The sequence below is a fragment of the Sinohyriopsis cumingii genome, chromosome 4, assembly GCF_028554795.1.
Source record: "Sinohyriopsis cumingii isolate HCF-2022 chromosome 4, ASM2855479v2, whole genome shotgun sequence".
Classification (NCBI taxonomy): domain Eukaryota; kingdom Metazoa; phylum Mollusca; class Bivalvia; order Unionida; family Unionidae; genus Sinohyriopsis; species Sinohyriopsis cumingii.
The window spans coordinates 115574723-115587265 of record NC_142964.1 but is presented as its reverse complement, the minus strand read 5'-3'; the positions used below and the strand labels follow the sequence as shown (position 1 = coordinate 115587265).

Below are 12543 nucleotides of genomic sequence, written 5' to 3'. Positions count from 1 at the left end.
GATGTCAAGCAAGTTCAAGAAGTGTGAACAATTTAAGGTTGTGGAGGATGGACATGAGACATGTCAATGCATTCAATTGGCTCTGGTGCACAACTGCTTGGTCCAACGTTTTAAAAATGCAGGTCAAGGGCCACAAAAACAAGCTTGCTCCAATACATTATAACAAGACTTAAAATTCACTTCACATCTGAATCATTGATTACTCTCATGTCTCATGGGGATGTCAAGATACCCACTCCACCCCTCATGCAGATGCAGAACATGTTGATACAGTAGAATCCTTGATTAGTTACGTGGATGATATCGAGATCCCTCTCCACCCTCAGTGAAGACGCAGAAGAGTGACACAACATACCGTATCCATGGATACACTAGAATCATTAATTAGTCTCATGGGGGATGTTGAGATGCCATCCACACCTACCCCAATGAAAATGCATGATTGCAACAGGAATTAGTGATCCATGTATACAGCTGAATCATTGATTAGTCTCATAGGTGATGTTGAGATGCCTTTTCCACCCCAACCCCCACTCCATGAAGATTCAGAAATAGTGCCAGAAGTTACTGTATCAGTGTATACAGCAGAAAACACAGGTGTTTCAAATTAAGTCTTGGAATTGCGTACAATCAGTGATTCAAAATGCCTTGTTGTTGATATGTTGACAAGTAAAATGGCGATTACATATTGTAATCCCATTAGGAATACTCCAGTGATATGTGTTGGCTTGCAATCATTTATCCCATTTGTGCATGAAAAAACAAGCCAGATTTAAAGATTTGCAATTTGATGGACTGTCTGTACTGACTATACAGCACCTGGACCTTAAAGCATATATTGTCTTTGATATGCAGTTCTGTCATCCAATCAGTCCAGTTTTGTATGATTACAGTGGTCAGGAGTCTGTTAAATTTGACCAGCAAGCCATCCATCCATGCAAACTGCACAGCCAACAGGCTGTACCTACCATATGGCACCAGCCAGCCTGACCACAAGGCATATAATGACTTTTGTATGCTGTTCCAACTGCCAACCAACAAGTCCAGGTGTACAAACAAGCATTGTAAACTTACATTGGACATGACTCTGTTATCTCAGACTGGTGAACCAGTCAACCAGTTGACCAGATAAGCATATCCAATGGGAAAAATGATGATGTGTGCTGATGATTCTTCATTATCATTTCCCATAGACAAAGGTGATGAAACAGATTTGCCAGATCATGCTGATCTGACAGTGGAAGAGATGAAATTTAGTTCACGACAGCAATAGAAGACATTTATAGGATTTTGTCTCTGTTGGAATGCCAGCCTTCACCTTCAATCAGTTCTACCTGCAAGGTCCATTTCGTGGTAGATATAGATGATGATGATGATTGTTCTTCATTCAGAACCTAGCTAAAATTGTTCAAGATTGAAAAAATTACTGGGCATCTCTTGGAGCTTTCATGATCCTGGTAATGTATTGGCTTTTCTTTATGGTAAGTCAGTTGCATGCAGGTTTCTCATCCCATATGTTAGAGATATTTGCTCTAAGTGTATCCTGTCTAGATGTTGATTAAGTGCACAGACAAGTCTTTAACTTCACATCAGAGTTAGTCAGAAACTTTGTCAACTTCCTCTCTAATTTGTGCATCTGATGTTTTTTTTTCATCTAGACGTAAAATTAAATTACCATTGTTGTTTTTCTATATAACCTTTTGGTTCTCCACTTCTCTACTTCTGTTAGGGCATCCAATTGATGAGGTGGCACAAGAGTTGCTCTTTAACTTTCAGCGCAGTCTCCTGTCTTTGCATGAACTTGTTAAGGATCATGCAAGAGAAATGATGATTGTCACCAGAGATTTTGCAATGGCAGTTCTAAACGATGGCAGGTATTTTGTCTTTTTTCCTGACAATGTGAACTATAGGCAGGTAGGGAGGGGAGAGGAACGCATTTTCTCTTTGCCCAGTTCAGTTGTCTGTTTTACACCATCACCATTGCCCTCTGGAAACCCACCTCAGGTGACAGAATACTTCCTTTCAGTCCAATTTGGACCAGCCATGCACACTAAATCCATATCAGAGGGTCTTTGGATTTTGTTATCTGAACCCCTTCACTCTTCTTCATAATGGAATTCCCAAGCAGTCACATTAAGGGGGATGTTTTTACAAGTTTTTCTGCTTGTATAGGGTGGTGTAGATCATTCAAAAACAATACAAATAGGGCTTCTTCTCTAGAACATTTCTGGATATGAAGTCCAGTGGCAATTGAGACCTGTAACAGATACAGCTAGTATACAATCAGTCTTGACATGTCCAACACATGCTTCCATATATTGATTCAAATCGCCCCAGTTTAAGCCCTTAGGCCTTTATTATGCGAGCTGCAGAGATGGTGATGTTCCTGCACAACATGCCACATTGGTAAGTTTGGTTTTGGGGTCATGAAATGTGTGATGGATAACCAATTTACAGAAGTTGGATCTTGTCCCTTCTCAACATTTTTGTCCATCTCAGGATGGAACCCTTAACACCTAGCATCTTCTTCCAACTGCATTACTATGGATCGTTCATTGTTTGGAGAAGTCATCACCCATCATGCTAAAGCTGGACCTAAAGTATGATATTAGACCAAGTCATATCCCAATTCAGAATGTCCTCCACATCCTTCCTTGACAACACACTACAAAATCATTCGGTAAGTGTGGTTTTTTGATCACTACATGAACAATTTTACTTCCCTCATTTGCATTTCAGGATGGTTAATCAGTGTTAAGAAGTCAGATCTTGTCCTTCCTCAACATATTGTTCATCTAGACATGGAACTCTTAACATGTATTAAGTTGTCTTTCTCTCAAACCCATTTAAAGTACTGCATAACTTGTGCATTGGAGAAAGCATGAATCAATATCTTGTTCAGGCGAGGAAGTTTCTTACAGCTTCTTGGCCTATTCAGTGCAGGAGTGGACACATTGCAAGGCCAGTTTATTACTGGACCTGCAGTGACCAATGGCATATGGATTCTTGGCCTATTCAGTGCAGGAGTGGACACATTGCAAGGCCAGTTTATTACTGGACCTGCAGTGACCAATGGCACATGGATTCTTGGTCTATTCAGTGCAGGAGTGGACACATTGCAAGGCCAGTTTATTACTGGACCTGCAGTGATCAGTGGCATATGGATTCTTGGTCTATTCAGTGCAGGAGTGGACACATTGCAAGGCCAGTTTATTACTGGACCTGCAGTGATCAGTGGCATATGGATTCTTGGTCTGTTTAGTGCAGGAGTGGACACATTGCAAGGCCAGTTTATTACTGGACCTGCAGTGACCAGTGGCATATGGAATCTTCAAGAGAATGCTTTTCATATCAACCTCTTGGAAATAAAAGTCATTCTCAGTTCCTTCCACGTGTGGATGAAACGTACCTATGAAACAGTCTTGATACTGTCTGAAAATTTGCATATGGTGACATACCTCTGCAAAGGGAAGAACAATCAACACACCTTTGCTTTGTGGTAAGGGGATACATTCATGGATACTCCCAATATCAGGTAATATTCATGTCTGACACACTCCAGGCCAGCTCTTTGTCCTGACAGATTCATTATCAAGGGAGCACCGCTACTTCATATAGAGTTGTCCCTACAAAGGGAGACTAATATGCTAAGCATTCCTCATCCTGGTCCCTATCCTTCTAATAAAATGTGATCAGGTAATTTATTTTTGCCAGAGAAGGTTTCTTTGACAATACTTAGCTGATCACATTACAAATAATCCCACCCACCCTTCCGCAAGGTGTTGCTCAAGTAAAATACTGATTTAAACTGGGTATAATGGTAGCCACCTAGCTGGTAGAAAGGGGAATTAATCTGTAATAGTTGTTTCCCATTATGTATACAGTATATAGACAGAATCAGATTTTTTCCTCTTTATGCGAGGGATGCATTCGGAGAAGGCAAAGAAAATTATCTTATTGTAATGTGATCAGGTAAATATTGTCAGAGAAATGTAATTTACTGAAAATGTGCTTACTACACAACAACTACTCTAATTATTATTGGATTTCATCGAAGTTAGGTATTTTGTTTGATCATTGTTAATGTCTTAACTGATATGCACAACAACTTCCTTTTATTATTCCAAATTTTGTTTTCAGTTTGACATTGAAGCTCCTTGGTTGAGTTCATTTGTCAGCTTTCTATCATATTGCTTGAAAAATTTAAAGCCTCTGATTGTCAAACCGTGACTTTCATTCCACATACTAAACCCTTTTTATTAGACTGGAACAATATTTGGTATGCAGCTACAGATACATGAGACACCTTGACTGAGCTCACTTGTCAGCGTTCTAGGTTATCAATTAGATTGGTAAATATATTGGTTTTCATTTGAAGAGGTACAAATTGATGAAAAACTCATTAGAGCTTGTGTTAAATTGTTGTTTTAAGTTGTGCTAACTATAAATAAACCACTTTGCTCCCCAGTCTTTGTTATTGTCCTTTTTTGCCTTGTAACCTATGACAGTGTATGACACAATCTTATTAGCACACCTAGTCCCACAGCTTTTAATGGACTGCAGTTAAACTTGGTAATTATTACGGTTCACCTGAAAATGTACATACATGTATCAACAAATCTCTATGCCCCCCCCTGTTTTTAACTCCACTGGTCAAACACTCCAGCATGACTAATGTTAATATAGTGTTTTGCAGTATTTGCAATAAATATAATGCCCCCTCTTGCTGCTGCTCTTGACAAAGTCAAACTCCATCAATCAGTTGTTCTAAAATTTACATTTATAGGCCTATTGCTTGCTTCATTCACCCCTATGAATCACAGCTGTGTATCAACATTTTGCCTTCAAAATTGAATCATGTTTCTATACTATTCCAAGTACCAAAATAATATGAGGAATACTATTTGGCTTCGATTCACCTAACTTAAAATGATCTTGATTGTTTCACTTTGTGTACTTTACCAATGTATATTAGCCTAATGGGATTTGCCACAAAAGATTCTTAACAAAACATCATCCTAGTTATTGTCAGTTATTAAGTAATCTGTGCCAAGGTGTCTGTTTATCTTTGACTGAGTTACTCTTAATCATCTTTGCAACAGTCAGTTGTATTAACTGCCCTGTTTTTTATGGGCACTAAGAAGACTGATATTGTTTTTACAGGTTATGGGCATTAAGAAGATTGTTATTGTTTATACAGGTTATGGGCATTAAGAAGATTGTTATTGTTTATACAGGTTATGGGCACTAAGAAGACTTATTGTTTATACAGGTTATTGGCATTAAGAAGACTCTTATTGTTTATTCAGGTTATGGGCATTAAGAAGACTGTTATTGTTTATACAGGTTATTGGCATTAAGAAGACTGCTATTGTTTATACCAGTTATGGGCATTAAGAAGATTGTTATTGTTTATACAGGTTATGGGCACTAAGAAGACTGTTATTGTTTATACAGGTTATGGGCATTAAGAAGACTGTTATTGTTTATACAGGTTATTGGCATTAAGAAGACTGTTATTGTTTATACCGGTTATGGGCATTAAGAAGACTGTTATTGTTTATACCGGTTATGGGCATTAAGAAGATTGTTATTGTTTATACACGTTATGGGCACTAAGAAGACTGTTATTGTTTATTCAGGTTATGGGCATTAAGAAGACTGTTATTGTTTATACAGGTTATTGACATTAAGAAGACTGTTATTGTTTATACAGGTTATGGGCACTAAGAAGACTTATTGTTTATACAGGTTATTGGCATTAAGAAGACTGTTATTGTTTATTCAGGTTATGGGCATTAAGAAGACTGTTATTGTTTATACAGGTTATTGGCATTAAGAAGACTGCTATTGTTTATACCGGTTATGGGCATTAAGAAGATTGTTATTGTTTATACAGGTTATGGGCACTAAGAAGACTGTTATTGTTTATACAGGTTATGGGCATTAAGAAGACTGTTATTGTTTATACCGGTTATGGGCATTAAGAAGACTGTTATTGTTTATACCGGTTATGGGCATTAAGAAGATTGTTATTGTTTATACACGTTATGGGCACTAAGAAGACTGTTATTGTTTATTCAGGTTATGGGCATTAAGAAGACTGTTATTGTTTATACAGGTTATTGACATTAAGAAGACTGTTATTGTTTATACAGGTTATGGGCATTAAGAAGACTGTTATTGTTTATACAGGTTATGGGCACTGAGAAGACTGTTATTGTTTATATAGGTTATGGACATTAAGAAAACTGTTATTGTTTATACAGGTTATGGGCATTAAGAAGACTGTTATTGTTTATACAGGTTATGGGCATTAAGAAGACTGTTATTGTTTATACAGGTTATGGGCATTAAGAAGACTTATTGTTTATACAGGTCATGGGCATTAAGAAGACTTATTGTTTATACAGGTTTTGGGCATTAAGAAGACTGTTATTGTTTATACAGGTTGTGGGTATTAAGAAGACTGTTATTGTTTATACAGGTTATGGGCATTAAGAAGACTTATTGTTTATACAGGTCATGGGCATTAAGAAGACTTATTGTTTATACAGGTTTTAGGCATTAAGAAGACTTATTGTTTATACAGGTCATGGGCATTAAGAAGACTTATTGTTTATACGGTTTTTGGGCATTAAGAAGACTTATTGTTTATACAGGTTATGGGCATAGATCGTGGAATCCGTAAAGATCGCTTTTGTCCACTTTTTGTATGCTAAGAATAATTAAAATTATATTTTTTTCAAAACGTCAACTGTGTCTGCAGGTTTGGGAGTAAGAAGTCCTGTATTTTGCATGACACATCGCATTCTGTCATTTATGAATAAGTAAATTTTCATTGTTTTGTTTGTGAAACATTATTTAGTAAAGTGACTGGTTAATTAAACTTTGTCATGTATTGTCTCCCTTTGTGAAATTTACAACAAATTACAGTTGTTGACATCTTATTGGCTCCAGATCCGTCAATAACATATGTATTGCCTTTATTATGAGCCATAAATAATTCATTGATCTTATATGCTTGATAGATGCAGCCCTTCTAATTATTGCTGTGAACACAAATTGGCTTAGATTCATCAAAGAAGAATTGTGAATGCTTAGTTAAGAAGTACAAGGTTGTTCAAGGTGATATATGGCAGCACTACTGTTAATGCTGTTAGCACTCATTTCTCCAGAATGATGCAATCAATAATGCAATCAAAGTCTTGTTAACACATTAATCCCTGGAGCTTTTTGTCATTTTCGCCTGAAAATTGAGTAGGAAACACATTTTGAAAGCTATTTCTGAATAAACTCGAAAACACCAAATCCCCGGTCATCTTTCAATAATATAATGCTCAGTTGTGTTAGAAACATTGTTTTTCATTGGCTGTTTGACTCGCACATGAGCAGAAGGGTAAAAGTTGAAAGTTGGAATGTTTTAAAAATTGTTTTTTGCTAAACGGAGCCATTATTTTTGTATGGAGACCACTCCTTATTCCAAATGCCCATCTTACCTACTTTTTGCAAAGCCTCATCTGTCTGTTTGCGGTTCATACTGGTTTGCCTTAGATCTGAGACCAAAAAGCCTAAAATCCAGACACAAAATCGGATTCTGACCACGGGCGAATTTTGGGTAAAAAAAAGTCAGGTCCAAAAAATGTTTTTTTTATCTGTATTTTGTAGTGCAACTAGATATTCCAGATTATTTGGTATCATTGTAGAGCTACATCTGTCTACCTTTCTATAATACCACCCACTTTAGTGTATCATGCATGACCATGACGCAACAGAGCTCGGCAGTAGGATACTACCTCCTGCCCCGTTAAGTCTTCGCTAGGTGTTAATGTGTTAAAACCAGCTAAACATCCATATTTTTAACCCATGCCATCACATCATAACATGAACTTTTCTCTTCAATAGGAATGATCACCAACTTCATTAAACTGTCAAATATCTGGGGGTTTTTTTTGGATGTGGTGGGAAGAAACAGACAACAGCAGTTCATTATACAGTTAATTAATGTGTTTGTTAGATATAATAAATAATGGTGTTATTTCATTGATAAAAGTATGGGTTAATGGGGCAACAAAATCATATGCAGATTTCTCGTTCTGCTGTATATAAGTGCCTTTTTATCATTTCAGATCATGTACAGAGAGTTGAGGCCAGACATCAATACAATCTCCTCAAACAAAAAGAAGTCCTGACAGTGATTTCAACTGAAGAATTCGGTCTTTCTTTACAAGGCAGCTTTGTGGTCGTTTGTCAAGTTTACCACGAGTTTTGTATTACAAAACTACTAGCTGTTATTTATTTGAGATTATATACAGAGATGTGTTCAAATGCAATTTTTCTCCATCATATCTTTATATAAATAACCACATGGGTTTTTATTTAGTCCCTTTTGGTTCAGGTTGTATAGATCTATATGTTAATGCTCCTCAGAGTGTTTCAGCTGATCACTAAATTATATTATTTTCAACTCATTCCAACTACTGTAAATAATAATACTTTTGTGTCATTTAAGTTTTGTAAATTTCATGAAGTAACTTCTGCATTTTCACCCACACACAAATTAACAAATGAATGATTCAAGAAATGTATATTAATATGGCTAATAGTTTCTATCCTTTAAAATCCTGCCTAGGGCTGTTCAAGTAAAACATAATTGGGGAATTCACCATAAATGTGGAGCAGTCACACATATATGCAACTTAGACTTTTGTATAATTTTAATATGAAGTCTTTGAGTAATAAGTATACTCCTATGTGTAATTTTTGGGGGAAAGCAGCCTTCCCTGTGTACCATATTTGTTAGAATGGAACAGCTCTGAATCAGTTTCCTTCCTTAATTTTTCTTATACTTCTAAATATGTTGTGATTTTTGTATTACATGATCTTTTTTCAGACAGACATCTTGATATTTTGGCTTGTGAATAGTTTCACTTTTCAGATGAAAATAATAGCAGTAGCTTATCATTACCAAACTTTGCATAGTTAAAATTTGCGTATCATCTGCATCTGTTTAGTATTTGGCTGGAAATTTTGCTGTTTTAGTATTTGGCTGGAAATTTTGTTATGATATTGCTGTATGTCTAAAGTGTGATATATCTGATATACACGAGTTTAACGTCTTGCACACATTGGCAGAAAATTTTGTCATCAGAAACCCAATTAACAGAGAAGACTTTGCATTTTGAAGAAATTAGTTTCAAAATGAAAGAGCAGTGAAAAAGCATCTGTCACTAATTGATCAATACAATTCAAGGTCAGTTAATAATATCCAGACACAGACTTCATCCACAATTATTGTAAAATGGACCACAATAATTGAATTACATGTGGCATGTTGGATTTCTTATTTATTTCAGATTTTGATCAAACATAATATGCCTTATTGACTCAAATGTTTGTTGTGGATGTCTTAATTGTCCATTTTTGTCACTGTAATTTTTGACAGTTAGTGTAATAAATACTTTATCACTTTGTGATATGACACATTGAAATATTTTACAGGAATGTCCCTGCATGTGTAATGCAAAGTTATTGCTTTTTTGTTTTTTAAAAAAAAGACTCAAACCTGCAATTAACTGATATGAAATTAATGAAATGTGTTTTATACTACAGTATGTCAGACTGATGTCTGTGCAGGAGAAATATCAAGATATTGCTTTTTTATTTTAAAAATGGACACAAAGTTGTATTTAGTATAGATGAAATTAGTGACATATGTCATATACTGCAAAATGTCCAACATGATTACAGTTCTACCCCATTGTGATTTACTTCACTATAACATGATGCTGGATAAAATGCTGAAATACTATGTGCCCTATAGACAGAATTATGAAAATGATTTTCTTTTTTCTTTTTTTGTTACAATTTTGAACATGTGTCAGCTGAAAACATAAACATTAAAACCAGAGTATTTGATTTGGACATGTACATAACATGTTTTGAGCTTTAATTAGCCAATGTTGTATTCAGTCAGTGTCAGGTATTGTATTCCTAATATACTGTGGTACGCCCAAAAGTAACCATGTCACATTATTGTGAAATAAGTTAGAGGGTAAATTCAGTAGTATCTCTATATATGATAAATGGTGAATGAAACATTTAATCTCTCATTCTCTGTGGAGATGTCCAGGAAAAGATAAACTTGTTCATTGAAGAGTAAGTTGAACATTTCAAAATTACTTCAGTCTGGTGAAATGTAAAGTTAGGTTGTTATGGACTAAATCATAGCTGAGAGAACATTTGAAACCACTTGATGGTCCTCAACATTGGCTTAACATCAACATTGATGAGAACCACCCCAGTGTTGAATAACAGAATGATACTGAAATTGTCCGTTTTTTCAAGGCAACAATAAAAAAAGAAGGAAAAAAGAAAGATCCCATGAACAGGAAGTTGGTTGTACTATTGACAGTAACTAAAAGGATATACTTGTTGTAAGCTCCACTTCCAAATTAGAAGACATATTTGGATTAAAGAAAGGACTGATGTGGTTAGAAAGCCATATTTGGATTAAAGAAAGGACTGATGTGGTTAGAAAGCCATATTTGGATTAAAGAAAGGACTGATGTGGTTAGAAAGCCATATTTGGAATAAAGAAAGGACTGATGTGGTTAGAAAGCCATATTTGGATTAAAGAAAGGACTGATGTGGTTAGAAAGCCATATTTGGATTAAAGAAAGGACTGATGTGGTTAGAAAGACATATTTGGATTAAAGAAAGGACTGATGTGGTTAGAAAGCCATATTTGGATTAAAGAAAGGGCTGATGTGGTTAGAAAGCCATATTTGGATTAAAGAAAGGACTGATGTGGTTAGAAAGCCATATTTGGATTAAAGAAAGGACTGATGTGGTTAGAAAGCCAGGACATTAGGCCTTTAAAGATTTTGCAGCTGAGAAGCATCATAGACTTTTAAAGATACACTCCAGCTATCAGGTTCAAAACAACATAAAATCATAAAATACTTCAAGTAGGGAATACACATCATGCAAGCAAACAGTGCTTACCCATTATATTTTGAGGAGTACTTTGATGTGCTTGCTTCAGACAACATTGGATATGAAATGGGTTACATACATGCATACAAGTTTTTTTTTTCTTTTTTGTTTGTGTTTTAGCAAAGCATGGTGCACATTCAGTTGCCTTTCAGCTTTGAATGTCAGTGATATATTTATTTGACAAAAATAACATTATTCATTGTGCTTTGAATGTCAGTATATTTATTTGACAAGAATAACATTACTCATTGTGCTTTGAATGTCAATATATTTGACAAGAATAACATTATTCATTGTGCTTTGAATGTCAATATATTTATTTGACAAGAATAACATTATTCATTGTGCTTTGAATGTCAATATATTTATTTGACAAAAATAACATTACTCATTGTGCTTTCAATGTCAGTATATTTATTTGACAAGAATAACATTATTCATTGTGCTTTGAATGTCAATATATTTATTTGACAAGAATAACATTATTCATTGTGCTTTGAATGTCAATATATTTATTTGACAAAAATAACATTACTCATTGTGCTTTCAATGTCAGTATATTTATTTGACAAGAATAACATTACTCATTGTGCTTTGAATGTCAATATATTTATTTGACAAGAATGACATTATTCATTGTGCTTTGAATGTCAATATATTTATTTGACAAAAATAACATTATTCATTGTGCTTTGAATGTCAGTATATTTATTTGACAAGAATGACATTACTTATTGTGCTTTGAATGTGAATGAGATTTATTTGATAAAAATGACATTCCTCTGTGTGCTTTCTTTACAGATGTTCACTAATTGCAAAATTTGTTTAGAAGTGGAAAATATATGATTATTGGCAGTTAATTTAAAAAATTATATTCTTAATGTCAAGGTATATTAGCCTCAGATGTAAGCAGAATTTAAAGATACCATTTTATTTGCATGTGTCTGTGATTCTTTTCTTAAATTTAATTCACTTTAAATGCAATGACAATGCAGCTTTACAGTAGAAATGAGGATTGGCAGGTGTATTTATTAAAGGTGGCTGTTGCATTGTTTCAGTATTACCTGTATGATCTGATCTGTCAAATTAATCATAATATAGGTTGAAAGAAAACAACATAAAGTTTGGTATTATATTTTTATTTCCTTTTCAAAACATTATTTATTATCAGACAAAATTAGATGTACAAATACCATAAAGTGAAATAAACTAATATTACTTTTTTTTTGCCTGGTGTTTTGTTTACACAACATTTCCAACCCAATCCTCCACCATCACCCACTCACCAGTACATACATGCTGCATGAATTCATGCAGTATTCTGTCATATTCACAATACCTTGGCATTTATGGATCCCAGGTACTACATTATAATGGGGGAGGAGTTGTAATGCAAAGTTATAGGCTTTTTTAAGCTCTACAGTAATTTGGCATTACAATTTGTAACTTCACTTTAAATAGCGATATTACTGATTTTTTTTTAAAGCTACGTTAAAAATCCAAATCACACTCACACACGTTAAATTCAATGAGAGTGTAGCTATG

The 12543-nt window shown here is 34.8% G+C and overlaps 1 protein-coding gene across 6 annotated transcripts in view; it reads left to right on the top strand.

Moving 5' to 3' along the window:
- Window positions 1–12221, top strand: part of LOC149801933 (multiple C2 and transmembrane domain-containing protein 1-like) — a 237077-nt gene extending 224856 nt beyond the window's left edge. For all 6 annotated transcript variants that reach the window (XM_089956319.1, XM_089956318.1, XM_089956316.1 and 3 more), the window contains one exon: window positions 8130–12221. In XM_089956319.1, coding sequence (XP_089812445.1) covers window positions 8130–8192 — 63 coding nt within the window. In that variant the 3' untranslated portion in view covers window positions 8193–12221. The remainder of the gene's footprint in view (window positions 1–8129) is intronic.
- Window positions 12222–12543: the final 322 nt, after the last annotated feature.